The sequence below is a fragment of the Aristolochia californica genome, unplaced genomic scaffold (genome assembly GCF_029961685.1).
Source record: "Aristolochia californica isolate CCGP_79_NKW_82.1479 unplaced genomic scaffold, dmAriCali1.0.hap1 SCAF_14, whole genome shotgun sequence".
NCBI lineage: Eukaryota > Viridiplantae > Streptophyta > Magnoliopsida > Piperales > Aristolochiaceae > Aristolochia > Aristolochia californica.
In genome coordinates this window covers 7,378,317-7,390,729 of record NW_027181815.1, presented here as the reverse complement: position 1 = coordinate 7,390,729, position 12,413 = coordinate 7,378,317, and the positions used below count along the sequence as shown (strand labels likewise).

Sequence of the window (12,413 nt, the reverse complement as noted above, 5' to 3'; positions counted from 1 at the left end):
CGGGAGAATCCCTTAACGTAAGATGTCCATCAGATGGCGGGTTAGGACGGGTTAAATGGAACTCACCCCGAACCGATCCCGATCTCGATCCGTCAAAGGCAGGTGAAAACTCAGGCGGGTTTGGAGTTGGATTCTTTGAGACTGATAATGTGGATCGGGGCACCAATTTTATCTAATTACTCAGATTTTTTGTCCACCGTTTATTAAATAAAACGGAAATAAAATAAAAACTCTTACCCGTATACATAATCGGATAATTTTACCCATTTACTATCATATATAAAAGTATGATTATAATTTTTTTATATACCTTATTATATATGACATCCATGCGATCGTAATAAAAACGAGTACTAATTGTTGAAAACGATCCATTATTAGGTAGTTTTTTTTAGATGTAGAACAGTGGGACAGTTATAACTGCTCATCAGTTGTAACTTCTCTTTTTTTTTATGAGAAAGAGGGTACTAACTGTTGAAAACGACCAATTATTAGGTAGTTTTTCTTAGATGTAGAACAGTGGGATAGTTATAACGGCTCATCAATTGTAACTTCTCTTCTATTGATGAGAAATATGGTACTAATTATTAAAAATGACCTATTATTAGGTAGTTTTTCTTAGATGCAGAACAGTGGGACAGTTATAACTGTTCATCAGTTGTAACTTATCTTCTTTTAATGAGAAATAGGGTACTAATTGTTGAAAATAACCCATTATTAGGTAGTTTTTCTTAGATGTAGAACAGTGGGACAGTTATAACTGCTCAACAGTTGTAACTTCTCCTCTTTTGATGAGAAATAGGGTTTAAGAAGTTGTACGTAAAAAAAAAGATTTGGTCGAACTTAGGAACAACTGATTATGAATTATTTATTTACATTTTGCTTAAAACATATACCACAGGAGACTCATAACCTATATTATGTACACAGGATTATACAGAAATGACTAGACATTCACATAACTTACAAGTCGATCCACTAATCAAATGGTAACAAGGGTAGGCGTGTCACACTAGTTCCACTGTTGCCAGTTAGTGAATTGAAGCCTGACATAGAATCCCCTTGTGCAGTTGATTCAGATTCAGAATGTTTAACACTGTTCTTCTTGTTTAATCTGTTTGGAAGAATTTGTAACCGTGGATTTGACACTGTACCAGAATTCTCTGCAGATAGGTGATAGCTCTCCACAAGCTCCAGCTGCCTGGCAACTATTTCAGACCGCCGTGGCAAGAGCTCCACTGGCTCACCACCAGGGATTACAATATATTCTATTGCCAGACGAACCTCCTAATGAAAAAACAGCAAGTTACCAATTTAATCTCAGACATTCCAAAACTATTGGATTTTAAAATTTCTAGATAAACCTGCAAATGTTTAGACTCCAACAGATAAGCAAAATGGAACCTCACGAAATTTCTAAAGTTAGATGACTTTCAAAATATAGAGTACCTGTAGAATTCTTTTCAGCACCTAAAATAACTTCCCACTGTATAATGCAGAGTTGAATCTTATCATTACTCCCTCATCCCGTCTCTGGGAATTCAGGTATCTAAAGTAGGTATTCATTCAGACCTATTCGGAGTTTGGACTCAAAATTAAATATTTCATTAACTTACTTATTTTTTTAAATGTTCTAAGGACTTTCTTACATTTAAATCAGCTTAGATGATACCAGTAGATGGACCACTTTTTAGGCAGGTGAATTTGGTATAGACAGGCATGAATTAGCAGAACATAAACACTAAAAACTAAAGAAAACGAACGAGAGGATTTGAGATAAGGTGACCACCTCCAATGCATCAATCTCCTCCAGAGAAGGTTTTCTTTTAGGAGCATCTTCTTCAACTTCAATGTCATTTGATGATTGGTTGAGGGGTGTAGACCCAATTGAATCCATCTTAAGAATCATGCGAATCGCCTTCACAATTTGAGCCATCGTATTGGCCTGCAATTTGAAAATGAAAGGACTTAGTGATAGGTCATCTGCATATGTTCAGAAGTAGAATGGTATCATCTGTTGAGATCATGAGATAGAACTCTTATTTCCTCCAACTGAGTAGGATAGGCACAGGGGCAGCTCAGGTTGGGCAACACCCATATGTCCAAAAGAATACAAGGAACCTTATCCCTGCCCTCACCACTCATTGATGGGATTGATTTTTCAACCGTGTCCCTACCTTTTTGAGGTCTGTCTCACCTTGACAAACCGTGTTACATTTAAGAAGAGTCACTGTCATTAGTTATGTATAAGTAAAAAAATGACGAAACAATACATTTAATTCATAGTCTGTAAAGTAACAAAAATGGCAGAAAAGGGTGCTTCTCCCGCTGCATATCATATATGTAAGTTCATGAGAGAGCTTATTTAAAAATATTTCTCATCAGATGCTGTAAGATTTACATGATATTATGTTACTTATGTTAAAAAGAACAAACATTAGAATGTTAAACCCAAGAGGTGCTTTACCGGAACCTGTCCAAACCAAATCCCTGTGCAGGTTTTCTTCACTCTATCCCAACTCTTCACACAGATTGTCCTCCCCATCCCAACCTTAAACCAAGATGGGATGCATTCCCTGTTTCATCTGGTTCAATTTTGCCACCACTACAACTAACTAGTTTTCCTCAAATAGGTCATGATAAAAAATCTCATTGATTGACAACCCTAACAAAGCTGCCATCAGGGAAGGAGTGATTCTTACACATTAGAGTGTATTACCCACTACCCATGATTTTTGAAAGGATGATTCTTTGATATCTGTTACAGGTATTATAGTGTAAATGGTGAATGCTGATGCCCATTACATGTGTCATTCCATAAATGGTCAGTGCTACCACATATGCAGTGTATAAAGCAAGCCACAACTTTTCTTTATTATATAAAAGACTTCCAATAGAAAAAAAAAAGGAGTGGTTCAGTACCTTGATGACAAACACAGGTATATGGTAAAATTTAGCAACTCCACGTATCCGAGGATTTTGTATCAATGCAGAACTTGATGCAAGGATTGCATTTGCAGTTTTAATATCATCCGTCACATCTACGTCGTCCTCTAGTCCCATGACTTGTGCAACTTGAAGCAGATCAGCACCCAAGATCTAGAACATAATAGAAAAAATAATTATCGAAAAATTTCCATTCTCAGATATAATTTTAACTTTGAAATGCTTTCATTCATCAGGTGACATATACTTGCATCAGTAGAACCAATTTCAAGTTCAAAACAGGTATGAAGGGTCAAACAAGAACATTTCATTCATACTATATCAAACAGGATAGTGGGTTACCTTGTCAGTATACACCTGAACTGGTGAAATCCTCTTGCTTGTGGAAGATCTTTTGCTACTATCTCTACTGCCATTTTGCACAGTGTTCACTGCATCTTCATCATGCACTGATTCAGCATCTAGGTGCTCTCTACTAGTGAACATGGATGATTCCTCATTGGATTTCTCAGGCACCAATACAGCACTTGAAGACTGGACAGCTTTCGGATCCGTTTTACGAACTTCAAACGGAGGGGGTCTCCCTAATTGGCAGACAACACCAAACACTAAATTAAATTGTTCCCCAAAATGTTCAAACACAAATCAGGATTGCATCCTACAAGGTAAAGCATGGAGGGTAGCAACAATACCTGCCAAAATAGCATCCACGGTAGCTTCTAGCTTGTGATGAACATGACACTCAGTTCTTGAGATCATTTCAACGGCACACGTAAATGTAGAAGGACCTTTCCTCTCAAGTATTGTCTTCTGCACCTTTCTTTTCCTTGCTTCTTCGTCACCAAGTGTAACACTCTGCAAGTGGGTCCAGATGATGGGGGTGACTTGGTTACCTTCCTTTTTTCTCTACTTATAGTTATTGAGTTTCGGATTGATTGTTTCACTTTAAAATTGTCTGTAAAAGTTGTCTTTGTTTAGTTAAAAGTGGACATAAACAATTTGGACTAGCTGAGTGGACATCACAGATCCTCTAAACTAGTAAAGATCATATCCTACTTCACACCTATGGGTCAAATTATGCACGTTAATCTTCTTTCAATGAATTGTACATAATTCAATTGAAACAAGAACTATACATAATATAAGGACGATACCTCGTACAATTTGACCCATAGGTGTGAAGTAGGATATGATCTTTACTAGTTTAGAGGATCTGTGCTATCCACTAAAACTTTTCACAATACTGTTCAATTTGATAACTAAAGCATTGGCTTCCTCTTTTCTCTTCAAGAAAAAAAGAAAAAGAAAAAGAAATTAATAGCAATGGCTTTCCTCTTTTTTTCAATTTTTGGGTACTGAGTTTCAGAATTAATTGTTTTTTATTTTAACCATAATAAAAAAGATGCCCTTAAAAGGTCGAAAGGACCATTAGGATTTGCAAAATGATCAGCACCTAGAATACAGATTTATAACACTAGTAAAAAAAATTCAGAACAAAGTATATAGACCCACATATAACTTTAATAAAGCTGCTATCATGCAGATGGTTTCACAGTTCCATTGGAACTCATTACCCATTAAACAAAATAAGAATGGTATCTAGAAGAATCTTTCTTGAAATCCATGGCCGACAACTGTACCTAGACGGTGATGTGGAAAATGATATCTTTCCATATTCCCATATATGTTGAGTTCACCGAGTACATCAGAAGGTAATGGACGTTCAATAATTATGCCACTGGAATTGACATGACAGTTTGCACCAGTAATTAGGAACAGTCATTAAATCTCTCACTCCTAGTCCTACTAAGAAATAAGTTGATTTTTTAATGGAAAAAAATATGTACCTACTACTTTAGCTTTTTTCCTTTTTTTAATGCACTGGTTTAGCTTCACCATTAGACTAAAATTAGGTCTAGTGTCTTTTGGGCCGTGAAGTTACGAGTAAAGTGATTCTCAAGGATAACATAAAAAGCTTCCACCAAGGAGACATGAAATAAGCATTAGAAGTATGAGAGCATAAAAAAGAAAAGATGTGACTTTCACCTCTATTCCACCAACGAGGATCTGAAGAGAGGGGTTTTTAATTATATTCTCAATGGTCATTCCATGTGCTGTTCCAACCAGTTGCACACCTCTTTGAGCAATGGTACTAGCTGCCATTGCTTCAAGATCTGTCCCAATTTCATCAATTATTACGGTTTCTGGCATATGGTTTTCAACTGCTTCAACCATTACCTACAAGAACATTAAATATGGCTGAGAGATCAACCAAGAAGGAAATGGAAAGTCTAGAAACCAGTATCTTTATGTTGCAAGGTTTATAATGAGACATAAAAGAAAATTTGTGTCCAGGCTCACATTATGCTGCATATTGACATTGGGAACTTGCATCCTCCTTGCACGGCCTATTCCAGAGTGAGGGACATCTCCATCACCCCCAATTTCATTTGATGTATCTACTATCACGACACGTTTCATGTGTTCATCTGCTAGCATTCTTGCTATTTCTCTGCAGCAAAGAAACTCACGGATGAGCACAATCAGCAATAATAAGGGAGCAGACAGACAACATGAGGATGATAACTATGCAAATCTTGATGCTTCATAAATTTACAATTTTTTAAGAAGCAGTTGAGAGGAGAGAGAGAGGTAGATCGACTTCTAGTTTTCAGGATTACTGAGAGGCCTCTGTGTCTACTATAAACAAATGTGTTAGGTGTCATTTTATTTCTTAAAGGAGGAGGAAGCAAGACCATCCTGAAGCCTAGACAATCTATTTCGAGTTTTTTAACAAAAAACTCTTCAACGGTAAGTGGTCCCAATTTCCTACACTTTACAACTACTGTCTTCCCTTCAGCAGCCACCTCATGTTAGACTAGATGGAATAGAAGCATCCATGTACTAAGGTCAACCTAAGTAGGGGGTTAAGAATGAATTGATGCTCAGAGTCTTCGAGGCTTCCCCAATTATGAGATAGTTCAGATGAGGTATTCTGAAAGATGGCTTATGTTATCCTGACTACTTAGATACTCAAATATTCAGCAGGTGTATATATCAGAGGTGAAACCTAGAAATGTGAAAAGTGAAGAAATACAATGCATAATAGACCATAATACCGAGAATTGCCATCAGTAGTTGACAAAATATTGATTCTATAAGGAAAGTTGGTAATAAAACTTTGCACAGTATACCTAATTAAAGTTGTTTTTCCTACACCAGGAGGTCCAATGACCAAGATGGAACCTCCACTTTCGACCAGGTCACTTATCAATTCAGCACTTCCAGATATGACACGGCCAACTCGACAGGTGAGGCCAATTATTTGCATCTTGCGGTTCCGAATGGCGCTGATGCGGTGCAAGGAATTATTAATACCAGACCGGTTGTCATCAGAAAAATCACCAACCTGCAATAATCTAGTACATACTTCATGTAAAGAATAATAAAATTTCAGGCACAAAAGCAGAGACGAAGAAGGATGAAACAAGGATTAGCATGGTACATCATGATCGGTGTTGAGAAGAAATACAAACAGTAACAACCATAATAACCAATACGAAAGCAACTAAATAGAAAACTGTGATAACCAGAATAACCTAATAAAATAAGATTTCATCTATCTTTCAGTGGGTGGAGATCTTGACTTGTCTCATAAATGGAAACATAAAGATAAAAGCTCGAAAGGGTCAAGTAAATAAATAAATAAATTAAAAGGCACATAAAGTGTAATCGGAAAAAGTTGAACCAGAGCGACTTCTTGACCACAATGAATTTAATATGTCTTGCGACGTCCAAGCACAAAATAAACAGTTGCAGACAACGGATGGGTAGTATTAGCTACAAGACAAAAACTCTGACAACCCAATTGTAATATTGAACTTGTGAGACTCCAATCGTTTTATGGTTACAACAAACGACGAATTGTGAAATATAATTTAACTAAATGGACAAGGAAACAGACCTTCGAAATGGCATGTCTTAAGTCCTCAAACTTGACAGGTTTATCAGAGATCACAAAATCCCCAGAAGGGAACCTCGCAATTGGATTCCTCCCCAAATCCATAACCAGTTCGATCAAACTCTCTATCTCCTCGTGCCGGAAAAGCGCGTCCCGCATCCTAGGCGGTACCAAATGGAGAAATATCTCGAGCTCGGAAACGGAATCCGACAGCGAAGTGGAGGTCGACTCTGACGAGGAGAGGGTCTCATTTCCCGGAGCAGAGAATCGATCCCGCGGCCGCCGAATCGGCGAGAGAATCGAAGACGGAGGGGAGACTGATCCCGATGAAGCGACCCGCTTACTCAGGCGACGCGTTCGACCAAAAGAAGAAGAGACGGAAGACAAGAGATTGGAGGAGTTGAGATAGGCCAAGGCGGATGTTGGAATTTTCTTGCAAACTTGGAGATCGAGAACTAGAATCTGAGAGTTCACAGAAGTCATTTCTTTAATCTTTGTAATCAAATTCCTTCTCGGCAGAGGAGTACAGACGATGAACGACGCGAATGGAGGCTGAGAAGGCTATGTGAGAGTAACGAATGTCAAAATGGAGGGAAGGGAAGGGTAAGAAAAGGAAGACAAGAGAAGATTCCAAGCATCTCCGATTCCTAAAAGAAGGAAGGACCACAGAGGAGGTAGATGACAAGCGGTGGCCTACCATGGGCTGCCTGTGTCTTCTCCACGCCACAATTTTGAGCGGCCTGCGACAATTCAGTCAAAATGTACCACTGTTGCGTAGTCCATTCAGTATGAGAACCCTTTACGTGTAGAACTGCTTCCCGTCTCCCTCCTCGTAGTTCATTCATGCACGAAGAAGCGTTTTTTTCTCTGCTAGAGCGGGATTGTATTGAGGACATTTTGAAAAAAAAAAATGATTTGGACCTAAATATAATTTTTAATTTTACCATCAAAATTGAATTAAAAGACTTGAAAATTGATTTATTATCATTCTACAGTTATTTATTATCTCATTTATTTATGTTGATTTTATTTTGAGATTTTATTTTTTTAGTAATATTTAATAAAAATAGAGATAATGACATTATTATAAATGGAGTTAGTAATTCATGGAGTGAGACATATTCGACATCTTATATAGAATATATTTTAATTTAAAAGCTTGGTAATTAAAGGTATAAATCCTTATATGGTTACTTCTCTCTGTCTCCTATCCCTCTCAGCCTCCCTCATTTCTCTCAGTCTCTTCTCCCTCTAGCTATTATTTTTTCCCCTAAAATACCTTCCGATTTCCTGTGATTTCCCCTATTTCGACTCCACCACTAGTCTCTTCTTCCTCTCAGCATCTCACTCCCTTCTCCCTCTCGCTATTATCTTTTCTCCCAAAATACCTTCCGATTTCCTGCGATTTCCCCGACTCCACCACTGGATATAATGCCAAGAGAAAATGAAGTTTCTTTAAATTTACCATAATACTCTCTATACATATCCTCTAAGAAATATCTTACTTTAATAACTTGATTTAGTGTTTCATTCTAATAAATATTTGAAAAAATTAAGTTAAACAAATCCCTAATGAAATAAAACTTGTGTGAGTTTGAGACATGAATGCATGCAATAGAAACAAACTAACTTTGGTTTGGTGTGGCCAATGACCTCTCGTCAGCTTCTCACGCTATGATCCATTATATGATTCTTACGTCTTATATTTGTTGTGGGTTTTGGACCTTGCCTTGCGTGAGGATACCGATAAGGGCGAGGGGGAGAGAAAAAGAGTGAAATGGCTACACTTTCACTGAGTTCCAGCTCTTGGTTGCGAAGCTCCATTGGAACGACGAACGACAATTCAAGACTTTCAGACAATGGTGGAACGACTATGCTTGTTGTTGCGCAGAAGAAAGCTAAGAAAACGCGAAAGGTACAAGGAATCAGTGATCTTTATCTCTCTTTTTTGCTTTTTCTTCCTTCTCATTTCGGGTTTCCTTTCTGTTGTCAAACAGTACGAGCTTTACCTATGACTTGATCTTTTTTGCACCCAGATAATTCTGAAGGAAGACATGACGGAACTGGGAAAGAAAGAGCAAGTGATGGATGTGAAAGCTGGCTACTACCGCAATTTTCTCTTGCCCATGGGCAAGGCCCAGATCGTCACCCCACTCCTTCTCAAGTACATTACTTCCTCTCCTTTTTCCATATTTTATCTACTTCTATTAGACTCTCTTGTTTTGTTGTACATTTGGATTTTAGATGGAAACGGAACAAAGGTCTTCTATAATTTGAGTAACAAAAAGCTGCAAAAACAAAACAAAAAAAGAGCTACGTTTCTCACGAAGTGTCAAGCCTTCCGTTTAGTAACCGAATTCCAAAATTTAGTCTCTATATAGTTCATTTTGACTCAATTGTTTAACAGAGCCTGTGCGTTAGTTTCCACAGTTACAATTGTTAGACTCAATTAAGTGTCATTACTTCTCAAAATTTTCTTTTCTATTCTCCTCGTTATTTCATGTAACGTACATCGTTTCTTTAGTTATGTAAACATAGGATTGAAGATAGTTTCTCCTTCTAAGTTGAAAATTTTCTTTGAAGAGGATCAAGACCTTGAAGAAGGAAGTTTTGAGTTGCGCTTAGTAAAATTGGTAAAAGACCTACCACTTACTAAGTGGTCATATTAATAATGCTTACTGAGCTACCTTTCCAAATATTTCTGCTTAGTATTGTTGGCTAATTACTGATGGATTATGTTGTATGCAATTCCTTTAAAATTATTGACCTCAGAAATGTCTGAAAAAGCTGTTCTCGGTAGCATTTGCTTTGATCATCTTGGCAGCTGAAAAGCATGCTGGTGGTTCCAAGTGTAAACACAAAGAATGAACTTTTAAATGAGGTTGGCTTGATCGTTGTCTTTTCCTTTTGATGGTTCCCAAGCTTCCTTGCATATTGCATTTCGATTTTTTAAATTGGATAGATTAAAGTTTCCATTGATGAGCCTAAATGGACCACATACGACATGAGTATAATAGTTATAAATTTGGACTAAGCAGCGTTGTCAAAATTGTTGAGCTTAACCTTTTAAATTTGAAAAAAAAAAAAGTTATTCGCAAGGGGAAGACTTTTACTGTTTTCCTCATCTCACCATCTTCTTGACTCCTCATCAGAAACCAGTACAAATCAGCAGAAGTAAAAACTAAGGGACATAAATGAGAAAAAAAATGGTGGGTCAATTTTTTCTAGGTAGATTCATGATCAGGGGAAGGCATTGTTTTTCTCTGTATATCACTTAAGAATATGACCCCATTCAGGGCAAACTTTCCTGCAGTCATTATCTAATAAAAGAATGTAAAATGCTTTTCCATCTTTAGAAACACGTGCCCTTCTTTTGAAAACAGTGGAGCATGAGATCTGTGAATACTCTTTTTTTTTTGGTAAAGTAGAACTATAAGGCTTCATGCAGAAAAGTAAAGGTAGAAAAAGTTTTTACTCCTGTTAAGGAATTCGAACGCAAATTTGATGATATGCAACAGTCTTTATATCCTTCTCTGGATTGAGAATAATTTGGCTTATGGTTCTAAATTGCAGGGCAATGCGAATGGAAGAGGAACGAATTGAAGCTGAGAAAAAACGGGTACTAAAAGCTTCTCTTGTATTTTTATACAAATTCAGCAAGCTGGTCAGCCCAAAGTGAACGTGGATCCTAAGAGACTTTTTCTGTCTTTTCAGATACATTGACCAAATTCATACTAGGAATTCCCATTTAACACATGATAAAACTAAACATTTATTTTAACAGGATTGAGATACTTAGTTTCACGTTTTTTAATTTAATTATTTTTCTTGATTTTTCTATAAATGACCTAAATGTCTGGCAAGGCATTTAAGAGGTAGTTAATGAAGCTACAAAAAAAAAAAAAATTATGATTGGAGCCAATGTCCTTTTACTACTTCCTTTATATTTTCTTAAAACATGACTAGATTCAACATTTGAAGTGGTGTTTTGTTAACTGATAATTTTCTTTTTAGAAGACAAGAATCTGAACCCTGATTTATCTGAGGATATGTAAAGGACTGACAAATTCTCAATGAATCTAACTTCTTTGGTAAATCATAGGGGTGAGGCATATATCAAGACTGAGGTATTGAGTAATTTATACAGCCCGTTCATCTTGCTCTTAGGAATCATTCAAACCTTGGAAAATTAAACAACTATAAAAGAAAATATTGTGCAATTTGTGTGGTTGGTTGTGCTAGTTTAGCTTGTTGAAACATTTAAATCTGTACTTATTCTGATAAATACACCCTTGATACACCAGGTAAAAGAGGAGGCACAACAGCTTGCTTTGATATTTGAAACTGTTGGGGCTTTCAAGGTGAAACGGAAAGGTGGAAAAGGAAAACAGATTTTTGGAACGTGCGTGCTAAACACAAATTTTAGTGGTTTACTTGAGAAATCATCCTTATAAAGAATTTAATTACACTCTTCTCTTGGCAGAGTTACTGCACAAGATCTTGTTGACATAATCAAGGCACAGCTATCAAGGTATGTTCCTATAATAGAGAACTTCAAATCCATGTTCTCCCTTTAGATAAGCACCTGCTATACCAGTAGGCATACTGACCCTGCTCCAACAATAAGGATGTCCAAAAGAAGTCTGTGCACCAAAATTTCTACAATCTGATAATCCTGTTGATAATCATGGTCTTATTGCCTTATCCATCCATCTGAGGTCAGTGCACTAGTGATGAAAGTGGTCCAATCGCTGAGATATTGTAATATAGCACATCTAGACCATGTTAGAAATCAAATATTTCCTGCAGAAATGTCAGTTGGTGATTGTAACATAAAGTACCATCCAGAGGAGCCCCCTATAGGACGACAATTATCCCTCTTCAGCAAGTTTTTCTCATGCCAGTCTTGTTTTAATTTTGTAGGGATGTGGACAAACGCACCATCTCGCTTCCTGAAATTCGTGAGACTGGAGAGTATATAGCAGAATTGAAGCTTCACCCGGAAGTGATAGCAAGAGTTAGGATAAATATCTATGCTAACTAAGAGACCTGTTTCTGAGCATCTTCCTGGATGAAATTGGAGTTGGAGCAGAAACAGAAAGAGAGTGACTCTTTTTTATGCTCAATGTTCAGTCATTTCCATGTGATAGGAGAAGTTTTGATCAGCAAACAAGTAGCGACTTTTGCAGAAAGGTGGACGATGCGGCACATATGTAACAAGCCAAACTGACAAGCTACCAATAGCTTTTGGTCTTGTGCTTTCATGTATTCCTTTACTATTTTTTAATTGATTTCTTCAACCTCTGGGGTGTGATGTCAACTTCTTAGTTCTTGGGATTGCTTCGCCTGAAGAAAAAGGATACTGTTGCTTCTGATACCTCGTATCATGCAGCTTACTGATGTATGGTAATATAACTAGCCAAAAATTGCTCATGACCCATTGATATTCCTTGGTATGTCTTCATAGTTCATACTCTCTAGACCACAGCCTCTTTTATGTGCCCGG

General features: G+C 37.1%; 2 protein-coding genes across 2 annotated transcripts; one reads left to right on the top strand and one right to left on the bottom strand.

The window, feature by feature from the left end:
• Positions 1–842: 842 nt before the first annotated feature.
• On the bottom strand, positions 843–7,471 carry LOC137949818 (protein SEEDLING PLASTID DEVELOPMENT 1-like). Its single transcript, XM_068796012.1, has 9 exons — positions 6,911–7,471; positions 6,141–6,355; positions 5,308–5,458; positions 4,993–5,184; positions 3,639–3,801; positions 3,289–3,530; positions 2,923–3,099; positions 1,790–1,945; positions 843–1,287 (listed from the first exon to the last, which is right to left on the bottom strand). The coding sequence occupies exons 1-9, from the start codon at positions 7,388–7,390 to the stop codon at positions 979–981; spliced, it is 2,085 nt and encodes a 694-aa protein (XP_068652113.1). The 5' UTR covers positions 7,391–7,471; the 3' UTR covers positions 843–978.
• A 1,175-nt stretch (positions 7,472–8,646) lies between these two features.
• On the top strand, positions 8,647–12,303 carry LOC137950607 (large ribosomal subunit protein bL9c-like). The gene is made up of 6 exons (XM_068797172.1): positions 8,647–8,822; positions 8,944–9,071; positions 10,481–10,526; positions 11,212–11,309; positions 11,391–11,438; positions 11,831–12,303. Exons 1-6 carry the CDS (start codon positions 8,685–8,687, stop codon positions 11,949–11,951), a joined length of 579 nt encoding a protein of 192 aa, XP_068653273.1. The 5' UTR covers positions 8,647–8,684; the 3' UTR covers positions 11,952–12,303.
• Positions 12,304–12,413: the final 110 nt, after the last annotated feature.

Coding starts and splice junctions, on each gene's coding strand:
- LOC137949818 (XM_068796012.1), bottom strand. CDS start 7,390: ATGACTTCTGTGAACTCTCAGATTCTAGTTCTCGATCTCCAAGTTTGC. Junction 3,531..3,638: donor CGTGGATGCTATTTTGGCAG/GTATTGTTGCTA, acceptor TCTGCCAATTAG/GGAGACCCCCTCCGTTTGAA. Junction 1,946..2,922: donor TACCTGTGTTTGTCATCAAG/GTACTGAACCAC, acceptor TTCAAATTGCAG/GCCAATACGATGGCTCAAAT.
- LOC137950607 (XM_068797172.1), top strand. CDS start 8,685: ATGGCTACACTTTCACTGAGTTCCAGCTCTTGGTTGCGAAGCTCCATT. Junction 9,072..10,480: donor GTCACCCCACTCCTTCTCAA/GTACATTACTTC, acceptor TCTAAATTGCAG/GGCAATGCGAATGGAAGAGG. Junction 11,439..11,830: donor ATCAAGGCACAGCTATCAAG/GTATGTTCCTAT, acceptor TTAATTTTGTAG/GGATGTGGACAAACGCACCA.